Source organism: Ochotona princeps, chromosome 19 (assembly GCF_030435755.1).
Source record: "Ochotona princeps isolate mOchPri1 chromosome 19, mOchPri1.hap1, whole genome shotgun sequence".
Taxonomy (NCBI): Eukaryota; Metazoa; Chordata; class Mammalia; order Lagomorpha; family Ochotonidae; genus Ochotona; species Ochotona princeps.
This window is the reverse complement of record NC_080850.1, coordinates 17,673,363-17,690,354: the sequence shown is the minus strand read 5'-3', so window position 1 is coordinate 17,690,354 and position 16,992 is coordinate 17,673,363. Positions and strand designations below refer to the sequence as shown.

At 48.1% G+C, this 16,992-nt stretch overlaps 1 protein-coding gene and 1 non-coding gene across 3 annotated transcripts in view; one reads left to right on the top strand and one right to left on the bottom strand.

The window, feature by feature from the left end:
- ADAM19 (ADAM metallopeptidase domain 19) overlaps positions 1-16,992 on the bottom strand; it is an 85,724-nt gene that overhangs the window by 40,416 nt on the left and 28,316 nt on the right. The window contains exons 4-5 of one of the 2 annotated variants that reach the window (XM_004587495.2): positions 6,172-6,250; positions 498-574 (exon numbers count right to left, since the gene is read on the bottom strand). In XM_004587495.2, coding sequence (XP_004587552.2) covers positions 498-574; positions 6,172-6,250 — 156 coding nt within the window. The remainder of the gene's footprint in view (positions 1-497; positions 575-6,171; positions 6,251-16,992) is intronic. The other variant, XM_058677370.1, reaches the window with a different exon arrangement.
- LOC118760163 (U6 spliceosomal RNA) lies at positions 8,800-8,908 on the top strand. The gene has a single exon (XR_004996618.2). It is a non-coding gene; the product is annotated as a U6 spliceosomal RNA (small nuclear RNA).

Below are 16,992 nucleotides of genomic sequence, written 5' to 3'. Positions count from 1 at the left end.
AAGGGGCTGTCCCTCTCAGGGTGGGTTAACTCCTAGGGACAGTAAAAAAACATATCAAGTACCATACTGGCCAATGCAAGTAAACTACTGGACTTCTATTTGCTGGGCCACTGTCCACTTGCCCTAATCACTCCAGGGCCAGTTATGAGACAACTCAGGACAGTAAGCCCGCTGAAATTACTCAATGTCAGTCCTAAACCTGCTTACCATGCATCTCCCCTTCCTTCCTGCAGAAATCCTAGTCAACACTCCAGCTCACTTTTCTCCTTGTGCCCTCTGCCTTCTGTTCAATCCTAGTTCCTCATCATGTTGACCCCAGGGCACAGCACAACCTTCCGCTGATCATATCCTCTCTCTAAGCCTCCTCAAGCCACCAACAGACTCCTTCTTTGCCTTAGGCTAGCCCTGCTTATGCAGAAGATATCATTTCTAGAGAGAGTGCCTGGTGCCCCATTGTCATCGTCATCCCCATCCCCTGCAGCTTCAGGGTCTCTTACCTAATTCCTCTGCAGGTGCTGAGTATGACACTGGACTGTTCTGCCTTCCTTACCATTCCGTGGTAAAAGCAGTGATCCTAGGGAAGAAAAAGGGAGACGGTCAGGTCCAAAGCAGTGACGGCACGGCAACGTTCATGTCTCATGAGGGTGATGGTTGATTCACAGCCACTAACATATCTGTCTAACCTGACAGCACCCTACCACCCGCTAACGCTTTCATCACTTTGATGTGCACAGTAACTCTGGGGGTTGGTGTAGGATTGATGCCATTATCCCCCTCGAACACATGAAGCAGCTGAGGCTCTGGGCAGCAAAGACATTTGCTGAAGCTTTCCCTGTTGGCTTGAGAATTCAGGATTTTCAGATCTGGTTTAGACGTGTTTGCATGACACGATGATAGTCACAGGAAATGCAGGCTTCTAGGAGAGCCTGCCTCCTACCACTGTCACCTTGGTAACCTCCTATAGTGGGTTGAATTATGTCCTCGTAAAATTCATGTCTACCTGGAACCTCGGAATATGGCTTTATTTGGAATTAGAATCTTTACAGATGTAATTAAGATGAACTCACACTGGATTAGAGTGGGTCTTAAATCTGAGGAATTGTGTCTTTACAAAAAGAGAAGAAACAAAGAGTCGGACACACGTGGAAAGAAAAGAAGCCCATCTGCAGACAGAGGCAAAGAACAGAGTGATGAGGTCGCAAGCCAACGACACCAAGAATAGCCACAGGCATCAAAAGCAGGAGGAAGCAAGAATTCCTCCCTGAAGCTTTGCAGAGAGCAGAACCCATCTAACTCCGTGACCTTGGACGGTGAGAGTAAACCTGCTGTTCTGAACCTCCAAGTTCATGGTGCTTTGTTAAAGCAGCCCTAGGAAATGAATGTGCCCCATCTCTGGCACAGCTCATGATATTCTTCTGTTCTGAGTCTCCACAACTGGCTGTTACTGGACCTGGCACCTATGTCATTGAACTTTGATGCTGTCCTCTCATCACTGTACCTCCCAGCTGTCTGGCATCCCTTCCTAGTCGGATTCCTCCATTGGTACACACAGCTGTTGACCTCTGCCACATGCCAGGCCCTGGGCCAGACCCTGAATATACAACCATAAACAAATAAAGCTCCAGCCTTCCTGAGCTTATGGTCTGTGACAGCTGGTCATTTATTTAAGAAACAAACAAATTAATAATTACAAATAAAAGTTTGAGGAGGCAACAGAGTTGTTTCCTAAGTAAGGTGACCATAACATTATCAAGATTGTTAAAGTCAGGGCCAGTGCAATGGCTCAACTAGCTAATCCTATGCCTGCCAGTGCCAGCACCCCATATAGGCACCGGTTCGTGTGCTGGATGCTCTACTTCTCATCCAGCTCCCTGCTTGTGGCCTAGGAAAGCAGTAGAGGTTGGTCCAAAGCCTTAGGATCCTGCACCAGTGAGGGAAACCGGAAGAAGCTCCTGGCCCCTGGCTTCAGACTGGCTCAGCTCTGTCACTGTGGTCATTTGGGGAATGAACCAGCAGATGAAACACCTTTCTCTGTCTCTCTTTATCTCTGTATTTATGCCTTTCCAATAAAAATAAATACAATCTTTAAAAAAAAAAAAAAAGAGTGCTAAAGTGCTAAATCAGACAAACAAGCCCAAAGTAGGACTGTCCCCAGCAAACCTAGTCACAGCCAGGGACACATTCCTTAAGCTTTTTCTAAATTGATGAGGAAACATGAGCAGGCCAGAACAGAGAAGAGCCCAGCCTGGAGCCAGGTTCCGGAAAAAGCCTAAGGAGCCTGTGAGCTACATGCAGAGGCTTTCTCTTTTTTCCCAGCACTGTGACCTGAGCACGGGCACGTGTAATCACTTGGGCCTTCAGCTATACAATAGTCCAATGGACTCATCTTTAGGAACATGTTTTCAGTTGCTTCCCTGTCTGCGACAGGCAGGGTCATAACCCAGAAGACAATTAACCCTTTCTGTACCCTCTAGTCCACCTCCCTTGCAGCTCTGGCATAAGCATAGCCTGATAATTAGATTCAAGCATTGCAGCATTTGCCAGGCCAGATTTCCATCCAACCTCCCACACCAGCCAGGTAAGTAGACACTTCCACAGTCTTACTATAATCTTCAGTGTCTTGCCTCTGCCTCATGCAGGGGCTGTGCCCACACAAGGGCAGAAATCTGCATCCTTAGCTATGCCAGTTCTATTTTACATGCCAGCTGATCCTTGCAGCCAGATCAGAGGATGCTGGCCAAGTTAACACTCCTCAGATTAATTCCCTGGACCACAGGTGTCCTTGCATTTGCCGGCAAGCCACTGGTGAGCCATTTTTTCTGCCCATTCAAGCTCCTATAGTCAGAAGGAGGGACAGGGGTCAGTCCTTATCACATCGGCCTCTCCTGGACTTTAAACAAGTCAAATCCTGACTTTCAGAGGAGAACAAAGCAAAGTCACTGAAGAAGTAGAGGCATCAAAACCCTCCTGTTTTCAAATACCATCTGTCACATGTTGCCTCCACCTGTGCCCTGGGACCCAGAAGCAGACCAATAACAGAACTCAGCAGTAGGGCTGTAGACTCAGACCTCAACAGTGGGGTCATAAACTCCACTATGCAGCTCAGGCTCATTTATGGAGAACTGAATTTTCTCAACCAGGAAGAAAAGAGGCCAGGCCAATGTGGAATAAATGGAGCTCACAGAGGTTGGAATGACGGAAAGCCAAACAATGTAGAAACACAAGCCAACTAGTTTCAAGATGCTTGTACCTTTGCAAATAAAGAGAACTCAAATCTAGGAGTCATAGCAAAGAATCCCTGTACCCTTTCCCATCTTTGGATTAATGCTAACAGTGTTCACAGCTGGATGCTTTCCAAAATAACATCACTACCTTTGGCAGTATCCTTTATAACTTACAGAGGTCTTTTGCATGCATTATCTAATGTGATTATAACACCTGCTATTTACTGTGATTAGTGATTACAGGTAACACCTCCACAGCTGTTACTACTTGATAACTTAGGTAGATTTTTTTTTCTTAAATTCTAACTAAAGTCTTAGGAAGTAGATACTGTTATTCCCAAATCTGAACAAAGGAAAACTGAAAGTCAGACACAGCCAAGTGAAGACTGAAATCCAACAGCCTGGCCGTGAACTCCGTCCTCTGCCTCTCCCAGCAATGACAGTGACTTGACTCAACACTAGTACCCTCCGGCTTCTCTGGCAAAAGAAGAGACTTAGGTTCCAGTCTCAGCTTTGTCTGAACTTAGGCAAGTTACTGTTCCTCTAGTCCTTTCAATTTCTTCTTGTGTAAAATATTGGATTGGAAGAGAGACTTATAAATTCCCACAGAAATCAGTGATTCATTTTACCCTTCCTAAACCCTGAGAGCCAGATATCAGCATGTCCAATTTGCAAAATGAGGAAACTCAATACCATTGTGGTCTAAAGGGTTGATTAAGGTCACATAGCCAATTGAAGCCAAGATTGCAATCCTTGCTCCAGAGCTCAAATTCTACAACTCCTTCTCCTGGAACACATTCACAGACCCATTTCCCCCAATGACCTGACCTAGATTAGGGCTGTCATCTAAAGGCCACTTGATGAGGCTTGATAAGGTTCCCAGAACTGCCCCTCTCCCCCAGGCCAGTGCAGTCCTCAACGTTTGGGTCAAGAAAAGCTGAGTAGTTTATTCCATTCCCGTTTCTCCCTGGTTTCCCAGCATCTAAGTGAGAAAACTGCCTGGGAACCCCATGTATCTGAATGGGGGCTTTGCAAGCAAGCATCCAACAGTTGGCACTCCAGGAAAAGAAGGCTCTCCCATGAGTTGGCTAGCATGCACTTCAAGTTAACAAGACCCTCAGAAAGTCGACTGGAAAGTTCTCTTTCACTTCTCTGTTTCTGAAAGATCCTTACAACATCGCAGCCTATTGCATGGGCTAACACAAAGAGCAAGTCAAGGATTGGTCATGAAGTCATTGCATTCTGCAGCCTCCCAGCACGGTGGGGCCACTCTGAGAGGGCTTTCACAGCAGGAAGCATGAGCTCATGATAGATATTGGGACTGAGACTCATTCTTGAGCCATGGGCACAGAAGTGGCAGAATCCAAGCTTCGAGAAGAGGGTTCTCATGAGGTTGGGATGGAGAAGGTTTTTCAAGGCTTACTCATTTCCACTCTCCCCAGCCCCCACTCCTGCAGGCAGAGCACTGTGGTCTCAAGAAGGGAGGAAGAGAACTCTTCCTCTAGGGATGTGACAGCCTCTTCCGAAATGGGAAGGCACACTGAACTTGCTGCTCACACTCCCAGCTCCTGCCTCCCCCAAGAAGGCCTTGATGAAGCAGATGATGTTGAGCTTCGCACCGAGCAGTGAATGCAGGAATGCAGCCCTTCAGGTGCCTGGTGGCCACACTCAAAATCTCTTGGATCTACTAATACCTAATTGTCCTGTGTTATCTCCCCCTTCAACAGCAACCTCATCCAACAAGCTGAGTTGCCCCTGGCTGACAGGTGCTGCCACCATCTTAGCAGTCAGGTGCTGCAGCAGAGTGTTCTGAAGAACACACCAGCAGAGAATCTTAGGCTCCACAGGAAGCTGTGGAGGAGAACTGAGGCTGACGCCCTCCTCTATAGTCCTCCCCACCCCACCTCCAGCTCTGCATGTGCCCCAGAAGCCTATCATGCCCTGCTCCAAAGGCAAAAGACCACTACTGCTCCTGGCCAGGTGCCTCGTTCAAATTCAGCCCATCTCACTAGCCAGGACTCTGAGCAGGGCCACCCTTGCCCTGGGACTCTCACTGTGGGTCCAACTGATATTGGAAGCTGCATAATGCTTCATCATGGTCTGTTCTGTGTATGATAAGAGGCTCAGCAGCATCCCTGGCTGCTCCTTCACAGCATCCCTGCATCATCATTAAACTTGTCTCCAAACATTGCCAAGTGTCCCCTAGCGTAGGTGGTGGGGGAGCGGGACCATGGGGAGTAGCTCCTGGCTGAGACCCAGTGCTCTGAGCTTTCACATTTTAATAGGGATCCCTACAGGAAGGGCTGCAAATATCATGAAATGGGCATGACTCACTACGTTAAATATCCCCAGGTGCAGTATGGAGAAGCAAACTATATGCATACATCTGGAAGGCCATTTTCTCATTGACAAATCTTTGGCTTTGTACAAACATTCCTACTCGAAGTGACTCTGTATCCAATATGAAGATAGCAACAAAATGTTTAAAATTTGCATAACTTAAAAATCACATTTAAAAAGCAGGCTACAGAATTCACATGCATAATTACAAATCTGTAAACCTTATACATAAAATCACTGGCAGGGAGGGGACTGATCAAACATCTAATAGAGTGTTTATGGGTAAATCATTTCTCTTAAACTCCTGTTCACATGCGGGTGATTAACATAAAGCAAAGAAAATACATGCTTCATAACGACTCATACCAATTTTAATCAGATGCAATTATCTGAAAATACTCTGCTTAGCCATTTTAGTCAGCAAAAGAGGAGGAACACTTTGAAAAAAAAAGTGCACATTTGGCTTCTCTGGCTGGACTCTCTTGGTTTCCCATCAGCAGAATCAACCCCTTTGAGAGGACAGATGGTTTCTGTCACCCCTCCTCTTCCTGGGGAGGAGTCCCAGGATGGGGCAGCTAGAGGATGGACATGCATTGACCCAGCTTACCTCAGATTTCAGCGTGGTTGTTCGAGGTTGGCCACTTGGACTATAATGGGTTTCTGTGTAGGCTGGAGCAAAAAGGTTTCTACAAAGAATTTAAAAAGAGAGAGGGAGAGAGATTTGTAGTTTTAGTTGATAGACTCCATTGTCCTAGAAACAAAGGCCACAGGTTTAATCAAACCAGGTGGGACCACCCCAAGCTTCTCTATACAGAAGAAATGGGGGAACTATAAGTGACTGAGAACAAAAAGAAAATCAAGAGTAAGTTTACTATTCACTTCACTTACTTTTAAAAACATTTCACTTGTGCAAGGTAAAGTGGCAGAGAGAGATAAAGAGGGTGGACCCTGTGTTGGTTCACTTCCCAAATGGCTGCAAGAGCCAGGGTTGGGCTAGACAAAGTCAGGAGCCAGGTGGCAGGGGCCCAAGTATTTGGGCCATCTTCCACTGACTTCTCAGGCGGATTAGCAAGAAACTAGATCAGAAGTAAAAGAGCCAGGCCTCAAACCAGCACCATGGGTATCACAAGTGGGGCTTAACTTGCTATGCCACAACATCCACTACTGTTATTAATTTTATAGTCTTTGAGGTCATCACTCCAACCAGAAGATGATAGAAGTAAAGCAATGTTTTGAACTTCTTTCCTGCATCCTGGGAAAATATACACACAAGCTCAGACACAAAATGAAATAAGACTCATATACCCTTCAGTACATGAACTGTTCCTTAAAACCAAAGGTGTGGCGGTGCAAAGTCTGAACAGAGGGAAGCAGCACTTCTGTCACTTCTGTCACTTCTTAGTTCAGATTTCCTGAGACCTGCAGTTCTACATGTCATCCTTTCAATAACCTGCTTATTTCCTGACCTTGGGCACTGATACCTCTACTGTCACAGACCCACTGAAGCTAAAGTTCAGAATTCCTCACCAAAATCCAGGAGCACCAAGCAAGGTTCCTAGAATGACTCTAATCGTTCAAAGAAACAATAGAAGAACCATGTTGCTGTTTCAACTGTGCAGCCGCATTAAAAGCAGATTGATCTATAGAAGTCAAGGCCATGAAGCAGAAATGTTTCTAATGGAGGCATGTTTAGAATGGGAGTCTGACAAAGAAAGCCGGATGTGGACATGAGCTTCCTAATATGGAAAGATGTCTAAAACGGTATTAGATAGAAATAGTAAATTTCCAAAAAGCATGCGCTTCAAAAATTCATTTTAGTGAAAAACGAATCAGGGCACACATTACTGCAAGGATTAAATATCACCAGAAACGTGGTTGTGGTTTACCATTGTGGTGTCACGAGTTAAGCCACTAACTGCAATGCCGCATCCCATGTGGATGCAGGTTTGAGTCCCAGCTGCTCCACTTCTGATCCAGTTCCCTGTTAACAGGCCTGGGAAAGGGGCGGAGGATGATCCTAGTGCTTGGGACCCTACACCCATGAGGAGATCTGGATTAAGCTGTGGCTCTCACTCTTTCCTTGGCTTTGCCCTGGTCTAGTTCTGGTTGTGTGATCATTTTGGGAGCAAACCAGTGGATGAAATATCTCTCCCTCTCTTTATCTCTCTCTCCTTTCCCTCTCTGTCTCCTTTTCAAATAAATAAATCTTTTAAAAAAAAATCACTGGAGAAGCAAAGGCCCAATGAAAATGGTGATCATGTCTGAAGATTCCAGAAGATATTTACAATGTAAGTTACATTTTTCTGAAATTGGTTTGTTTTTCAAATTCATTATCAAGTATTTATTTTAAAAAGTGAAAAGTTAATTTAAAACTGGTCTTAAGGAGAAGAAAATGTAGGTGGAGGCTAGCACAGAAATCTGCCAAAAGAATCTTTGGAGACAAGCCCTGTTTGGGAAGAGAAGACATTTCCCACCAAGAAAGGGTCACCGTGGTGGCTGTGGGGAGTCACTCCAGGCTCCTAGTCGGGGACTCCCCAGAGAACACCAGAGCCACAGCATCCAGCACTGGGGAAATTCCAAACAATCTCCTTCTTCAGGCATAGAAACTCACACGCTGATGGCAACTGCATCAGGAGCTAATTTATCAGAATCTGTATCCTAGCCCTTTCACTTTCTCTTCAGCAGTTACTTAGGGAAATAATAATAACAATAATAATAAAGGCAAAGTTAGAGAGAGAGAACAGAGGGATCTTCCATTGCTGGCTCAAGCCCCAGATGGTCACCACAGCCAGACCTAAGTGCGGAGGGGTGGGAAGAGGGCGGGGAGGGGAGGAAGGAGGGAGGGAGGAAGGGGAGGGAAGGAGAAAGGAGAAGCAGCTCCCTGCCCCCCAGGATCCTGGAGCAAGGCCTGAAGTCTGGAAGACTGAGGTTTTGATTCCTGCTGTGACATTTACAGTCTGTGACCCTAAGCGAGTTCCTCTAATTCTTTGAAGCTCTGTTTTCTCTTCTGCAAAACTGACACTGATATACTGAATTCACAGGGCTGTTGGGAGAGTCCCGAAAGAATACACAGTGGAGTTTAGTAAAAGACAGAGATGATCATATTGCTTTCCACAGAGATTCTGATGGAAGAACCTAGAAAAACTGCTGAAACCCACCTGTGCCTCCACACACCCCCTGCCAGCCAGCCATTAATTCCACAGTACCTCACTTGAGAGGTGATAAAAAGCAATGAGTGCTTGCTTCGGCAGCACATACACTAAAACTGGAAACGATACAAGAGAAGATTAGCATGGCCCCTGCGCAAGGATGACACGCAAAAATGCAATGAGCTCATTCTTGTGTCTCACTTCCTGGGTTTCCTTTTAGAGCCTGCGTAATGGACAGATGGTCAGGGGTTCAGAGTTTAACAGTCCACTCTGGGTGTCAGCGCAGAGATGTGTGCTTGCCCCCAGGAAACGTGCTGCTGTTACACAGCCTCAGCCTCTTTGGAGTCTTAGTATGGGGAGGAAAAATTGCTCATCAAGTGATGGCAAAATGCACCAGTGGATAGCAGACCTTCTCTCTCTGTCTCACCTTCTTTCTGTCATAAATTCTTTCAAATAAAAATAAATATGTTTTTAAATAAATACGTAAGTGTTCCAAAGAAAGCAATCCATGTGGAGTGTGCAACCTATCCACATGCCTGTTAGTCCTCAGCCACACCCTGAAATGAGATACTCCCGGCAGCTTGGGTCCCGCCCCATCATCACTGGACTCCCAGAACCCAACACAGAAAGGCACCCTAGAAGTCATGGAGTCAAACTGATGAGACTGGGATGCATGCAGGGGTTGGAGGGGTGGTGGTGGAACCTCTTGCTGTTCTAAACTGCTCTCCTAGGCAGGTAGCACAGATTGATTTCACGAATGAGTGAATGAGTAAGTGAATGGGCCCTCTCCCTGGTGCCAGTCTGCCAGCCAGCCGGCCGCTCACTCAGCACTGGATGTCTCCAGGGACAGGGAGCTCCTGAGACATCCACTCCATTCTCGCCACCAGAGGTGCAGTGGAAGCTCTATAATAGAGAAGGACAATCTACCTTTCAGCGCCCCATTGGCTTTCATTCTAGTCAGCCTCCTCTTCCACCTACCAGAACCCTTTCTGACTTGACAGTACCAGCTCCTCTTAGGAACCCAGGTGGTGAAAAATGCAAACTGAGAGGCCCCCTCCAACCCCAGGATACCCCCAGGAGGTTCTGACAACAAGCTCAACCCTAATTAGGAACCCCAGCCCTAGACCACAAGCTCTCTAACTTTAGAAATAACTACAAGTGTTTTTTTGGTCCAAGCCCTCCTCACCTTTCTGCCTTCACCACATCCTGGTTTCCATCCGCGGGAAACCAGAATGTGTGTGGTCAGAACAGCTTACAAGGATTGAAGCGCAGGGTCCTGGGGCTATTCCATTCCCCCTTCATAACCCATTCATAAGGTGGATACCAGGGCCTCCTTGTTTTGTGCCTGGAGATCCAGAGGCTCCAAATTCTCACAGCAGCATTACAGCCACATGCTGACCCCACTCTATTTTGGCAGTGTGCTGCTCTGTGTCTCCAAGAAGGTGAACCAGTGTTAGACTAAATCTCAACTGCATTCTGGTGACCAGGCCTTGAGGGCACAAATGATGTCATCAAACAGATGCCTGGCTCTTCCACAGAAAGGTTACCAGAAGAACCACAGGGCAGGAAAAGGAGTAGGGACATTAGGGTTGATCTTTTCATTCTTTTTTTTTTTTTTCGCTGAAGTAACTTTTCCCCAGGATGCTGTGGATGTTGACCGGAAGCTCCTTCCTTCTAGAAGCAAAAGTGGGGTCACACTGTATCTCTGCCATCTGTACAGTCTTACACACGGCAGAGAGAACACAATGCCACTTTCAAACTCTACCCCACTGCCCCAAGCCAGAATCATGGGCCCAGGTGGGCCCCTGTGCTCTCGAGACCAAAGTTGCTGCTATCACTGCCACAGGGAGGGGCCATCTGCAACTGGCCATCCGAGCAGCCCAGTTCAGCCTGGCTGCCCCCTGTCTGACCGCATCTTGTTCTCATCTCCTCCCTGACGGGGGGCTGTCTCAGCAGATAGGCAGGAAGCTGTCTCTCACCACTGGACTGCGCTCAGACTTTCAGGAAACAAGTTGTGAGTGATGTGCATCCAGGAAGAGAAGAGCACTGTCCAAGATTTCCCACCCTTCCCCCTCCTTCTGGCTTTGACCATCGGGCGGCTTCTGTTGCACCCACTGCCGCCGTGCTCCGGAGCCCACAGCAGGCAGGTCAGTAGGACACTTGGCCTCCGCTGGGCATCACATGACAAGGGGCAGCCACCACCGGAGTGGTGACTGGGGAAAACCCAGGTCACTCAGACCCCGAAGTCTTTGAGCAAAGCCCACATCCCCTGAAAGCCCCCTTGGAAAACAAGCTGTCCCTAGACACCAGAGACAACACAGAAGGTCGTACTCTGGGGAAGAACATATCCGACTGGGACCCGACGGCAGCAGCAGCATCCAGGCCCCGGGAACACAGTGCAGCTTGAATCAGCTCTGACCAGCCTTTCCTAGGACTTGGGCTTCCTAGTGTACACAGCCCTTTAAGTTCTATTTACTGTCAGCCACATTTCAATTGGCTCTTGAAGCTAAACCTCCTGCTCAGGAAGTCTGAAACAAATTTGCAAAACATCTTCTTGGAACCCACCCCTTCTTCCTCCGCCATCAGATAAGCAAAGCTGTTAAGACTAAGCGACAAGGATTTCCAAATAATTTTGAAAAACAACTTCTACTGTTCTCCTCGGCATTAGCAAACACCACCATTTTTACTGATAGCCCGCCCCCTCGGTCTCACTCCACCTGAGGTGCTGGTGAGGTTTGGGGAGGTGAGCTTCGCTGGTCCCTCTCACTCCACCTGGTGCATCTTCCACCTGCTTGCTTTACTGCCATGGAGTCCCGTTGCATGTCCCACACTTATGCCTAAGTCATCGTCATGGGATTTAGCCTGATAACTGAACAACACCGGGAAACATTGTGAAAAAAATAAAAGTAATAAAAATTCCAGGTCTCTGCCCAACAGTGCTGTTGAGAACTGCAGTCTCCAGGAAAGGACTAAGAAGTCTGTATTTTGAATAGCTTTTCCAGGTGATACTTAGGTTCTGGGGATCTGTCTATTCCACTGGATTCAGTTTCACAGTTTAGATCGGCTTTCCCATTTCTAGCCTCCTGCTTGCTCCTCAGAAATCTCAAGATGTAATCACCGCGCACAGGGAAAGCCCAGGACTCAGAGTGCTTCGGTCAGAGAGCCAGCTGCACGGGGCAGCTGTCCTCCAAAGCCGGGAAGAGGCGGAAAATGACTGGCTCAAGATCGCATCAGAGCACTGTCAAGCGGACATGTGCAGAAGCCTGTCTTATACACTCAGGAACCTGGCCTCACCCACTCTGGACTCCTACACAGTCGAGGGGCCTCTATAAGGGTCTGTGGACCTCAACTGAGAAATGCAAATTGCAGAAGATTTACCTTTCATAATGAATCGGGGCAGCTCTTATATGGTGCTGCAAAATGAGATGCAAATTTGTAAAACCCCTAAGAACACAGAGTAAAATGCAAATATTTCCATTCGGGACAGCAGACAGCTCCAAAGGCTGCCATTTCATTGCCCGTAGGAAACCAACAAACTTCCACCTAATAATTTAGCAGTCTTATCATTCCGTCGCTGTCAAAAGTGCACTCGAAAACTTTGTTATCATCCTGCTGGTTCCCTTTCAATGAGATAAACAAAATTCCGTTAAGTGCTCATCATGTAATTATATGAAAACTGTTTTCACTTGAGCCACCTAAACCCTCCCTGTGTCTAGCCTGAAAAATGAACACTCACATGTGATCAAATGAAAAAAGACGTTTCCTAGTCCTAGTTCTTTCACTTACAAGTTGTTCAGCCCTGGGCAAGTAGGTAACTTGCCTGGTCCTCAGTTCTCTCATTTATAAAAGGGGATGACCGGATGCACTTGGGAGGCTTGTCACAGGGATTGCTGTCTGGTACTCCTTAGGACACCCACCTCCCATACTCGAGTGCCTGGGACCCAGTTCTGGCTGTACTCTTGATTCTGGCTTCCCGTTAAAGTACAGCAGATGTTCCAACTTCCTGCGTCTCTACCAACCACACAGGAGACCTGAATGGAGTTCTCGGGCTCCTGGCTTTGACCCGGCCCAGCCCTGGTTATTGTATGTATTTGAGGCATGAAGCAGCAAATAGTCTGTCTCTGTCTGTCTCTATCTGTCTTTCAAATGACATAAAAATAAATTTTTTAAAATTTGCAAATAAAATGTAAGAACAGTATCTGACAAATAGTAAGGGCTATATGGCCAATAGTTTAACACAATAAACAAATGTGCAAAAATTCTCTGCATTTACATTTTACAACACCATTGTTAACATTTTCTTTAGGACTAGTTATATGTACACAAAGCAGAAGCTTGCTAACCCTTAAATCTACGCAGCAGGTGAGAGCTCATAATACTACTTTTTCTCCTTTAGGGAGCATTTGAGTGTTTTTTTTCCTAAGAATTTTCACAGTCACAGGCTACTCAATACCAGCTCTCCTTTCTGTCAAATGGAAATTGAGATGTTTAGGACAGACAGAAGTATTTTCAAAAAGCAGACAGCTCTTCTATGTGATGCTTATTGCTAGTCCGTATTTGGGTCGAAATAACAAATCTCATAAATACTATTTTGTTTTGTTTCATTTTCAAAAGGGTGAGAGAGGAGTCCAGGTAAGTCTGAGCAGCGCACGGCACAAGTGTCTGGGTCTGCCTGCCATGTGGCTGTGGCTGGGGGTAACCATGCCAGCCCAGGCTTCCTACTGAGGAACCTAGCTCCCCATTCACTGCTGCTAGGCAGGGGAAGGGTCCTGGGCTTGTGGGTGGCCAGATCACCAACCGGCGCCAGGCTCTGCCTGCTGGGTGCCTTAGGGGTATCGAATTACTGCCTAAGGACATCCATGGATAAGGCCACAGTACCTGTAAGCGAGGCATGAATCCTGAGGGACACCCAAAGGCAGGGCCACTATACTTGCAGGTAGGCAAGCGGACTGAGACCTGGTGGTTTGGAGGGGAGAGACCTGAAGATAGTTTTGAGTCAGACTGATGTACCAGCCCAAATAGAATTCCCAGGTTGGATCTGTAAGCGTGGAACATGGCTGACCAACACACACCAGCACACACACAAACTGGAAGCCTATCTGGCAGTGCCAGATCCCAGTACCTGACAGTGAGTGTCAGATCAGGGGATAGGTCACATTAAGCTGAGCCATGACACCAACCAGCACACAAGAAAACCAGGTCCGGGGTTGATTTGTGGGCCCAACCCTATGGAACTACAAGTCCTGCTGGTTAGCTTGAGAGTTGGGATGGTGATGGGCTGAGCTAGACGTGACCATGGAAATCACCAATGCTCACTGGAGCTGGGAACAAGTGTGGCAGGTCCAGGCTGCAGCACTTGCATGAGCACCCTAAAGCAGGGTGTGAGATTGGCCATAGCAGCTCATACAAAGACTGGAACAGATGGGGCAGGCCATGTTGGGTAAGGGCCAAGAACCCGCTGGCATGCGTGAGATCTGGGTCTCGGAGTGGCCAGACAGGGAGAACCTGGGAAACTCCCCTAGTGGGTCAGAGCTCCCACTGGTGAACAAATGGTCCAGGCCTGGGTGTTTTGCAGGCTGGGCAGGGTAGCTCCATGTGTCAACAAGTATGTGAGTTGGTTTTGGAAGGGAGCAGACTAGGCGGGGTTGAGCAAACCATAACCCACTGGCAAGTGCAGAAAACAGGATGGAGTGCAGGTCAAGCCAGGCTAGGCTGCCACACCTACTGGTTTGCACGAACAGGGATGAGAGCAGACTCAACAGGGCCAGGTTGCAGCACCCACCAACAAGAGTTGGGACTGGGGGCTGGCTGGATCAGGTCATGCTGCAGCATCCAAAGGCAAAGGCTAAGACAGGGGAGGTACTATGCCAAGGTGGGTCAGACCAACCACTGACATGCACAAGAGGCTGGGATCAAGCCTGGGTGGGGACCTGAGAGGATGCCCTGGCTGGTTTGTGGGTCCCACTGGTGAGCACAGGGGCCAGAGTGGGGGATGCGCTCTGGCCTGGATATGGATGCAGTCTCTCTCAGCATGGGTGTGGACTGGGTCTGGGGCATACCAGACTGGGCTAGATTCCAGCATCCACCCATTGGAGATCGTGACAACCAGGATGGGTATAGGATGGGCTGGACTAGGCTAGGTCTCTGCCCCTGCTGAGCCATGTGTGAGCTGTGTCTCAGTATGGACTAGGGTTGCTGGGATCTAGCACCCAACAATAAGAACTGGAATGGGTGAGGGCATCAGGAAAGGCCACTTTTCCTGCTACGACAGGAGGTGGATGAAGTAGGGCTGGCCCATTGACCCACCAGTGTGCGTGAGATCTGGTATTGGGAGAGGCTCTGATGGAGGAGCTTGGGTAACTCCTCTGTCGGGACACAGTCCTGCGGGTGAGCGCAAGAACCAGGAAAGGGAGAAGCCCAGACCAGATCAGGTTACCTTTTGCTTAGGTCTGGGGCAAGCAAGACTGGCAAATCCAAGAGCCAGAATGGTGTGTGGGTCACACCAGGTCAGGCCACAATACCAGTTCACACTAGGGCCAGGACTGGGGATAGCTGGGCTGGGCTAGGCTGTTGTCCCCATCAGCATGAGCTGGAATTGGGGGAGGGCCAAGCCAGGCCAGGCTACAGCACCAAATACTGAGGTGAGGCAAGCCATACATATCAGATTGGGTCGCAGTATCCAACTACCACACGTGAGACCTGGGGGAGAGTGGGTGAACCCGCTAGGAGGTGCTGCAGGGCGATCCTCTGTTAGGCCACTATTCCCACTGGTGAGCATGAGAGTTGGGACTGCAGGCAGACCAGGCCGGGCAAGGCTGCAACACCTGTTGGCTTGCATGTAAGTTGGATCGGGGACAAGCCAGGCTGGGCGGTCTGCATCTACTGGTACACGCATAAGCCAGAGGGAGTTAGAGTTAGTTGGGCTTTGCCACAGCATCAACTAGCAGATGCTGGCAAGAGGGGAAAACTCTGTCAGGCTAAACTACAGTACCGCCTGGAGAATGCAAGAGCCGGGAGTGGGAGTAGACCCAGTAGAGAAACAGTGGGCACCTCCCTCTTGGGTTGTCACTCTGACTGGCAAGCATGAGAACCAGGACCGGGGCAGACATGGCTAGAAAGAGAGTGGCACCCACCAGCATGTGTATGGGCTGGAGAGTGGGGCTGGTTGGGTTGAGCTAGGTTTCAATGCCCATTGACATGTATGAGAGCTGAATGGGATGTGGGACAGACTGGACCAGTCGGCTGTACACACTGGCAAGCATGGGAACCAGGGCAGGGGGCGGACCTGGTGGGGAGCTATTGTGGGTTGCTCTCACTAGGCTACAACTCCCACTGGTTTGTGTGAGGTCCAAGCGTGTGGTGGGCAGGATCAGGCTGGGCTGCAACACCCATTGGTTTGTATAGAAGACAGGGCTGGAGAGAGAACTAACCCAGCAGTTGCAACTAACAGTGTACACATAGGCCAATATGGGTGACAGACTATGGCGGATACTGTATTGGCATGCACACACAAGAATCAGGTCTGAGATCATCTCAGATGAGGTGTCTTTGGGAATCCCCCCAGCTGAACCTCTGGACTCAGAACTCCAACCATGGAGGAACTTGCAGGTCCCATGGCCTGACCGTGTAATGCATGTTACTGGGCCTCCTCAGTGGCTTAGATTGAACAGTGGACAGCATATCCAGATGTAAATGAAAGATTTGGCAGTACACTGGAGCCTGTAGAAGACACCTGGTACCATAACAGAGGACAGAACAAATTGATCAACTATTCCAGCGAAGAGTTGGCAGTGAATACCTGGGCAAAGGGACACTCTAAGGTGAATTATGTCAGCTGATGTATCCTGGAGAGATTTTATTCTGACTGGAGTGGCAAGATGGGCAGCAATACAGAACTGTTGAACTATCAAAACCACTTGAGCAGGACCCTCGGAGCATGCCCACATCGGGGACCCTGGGATGGTTGGGAGGCTGGGTGGCTTCTCTCCTTATCACTCCCCTCCCTTCAGATACAGGAAGGAAAACGACAATGTCAAAATAATGGTCACATCCACTTTCCTCTAGCCCTTGACCCTTTGCACCCTAATCAAATATGTAAAAAGTATCAAAAATAAAATGTATGCAATAAAAAATAATAAATAAATAAATATGTGTATGTGATTTAAAAGAAAAAAGGGGGGGGGGTGAAAGAAAAAAGAAGAGACAAGGCTGTTTCAGAATCAAGATTTCCAAATCAGTGCTCATTCCACCTCTGACTCCAAAGGAATGGAAACAAAGCA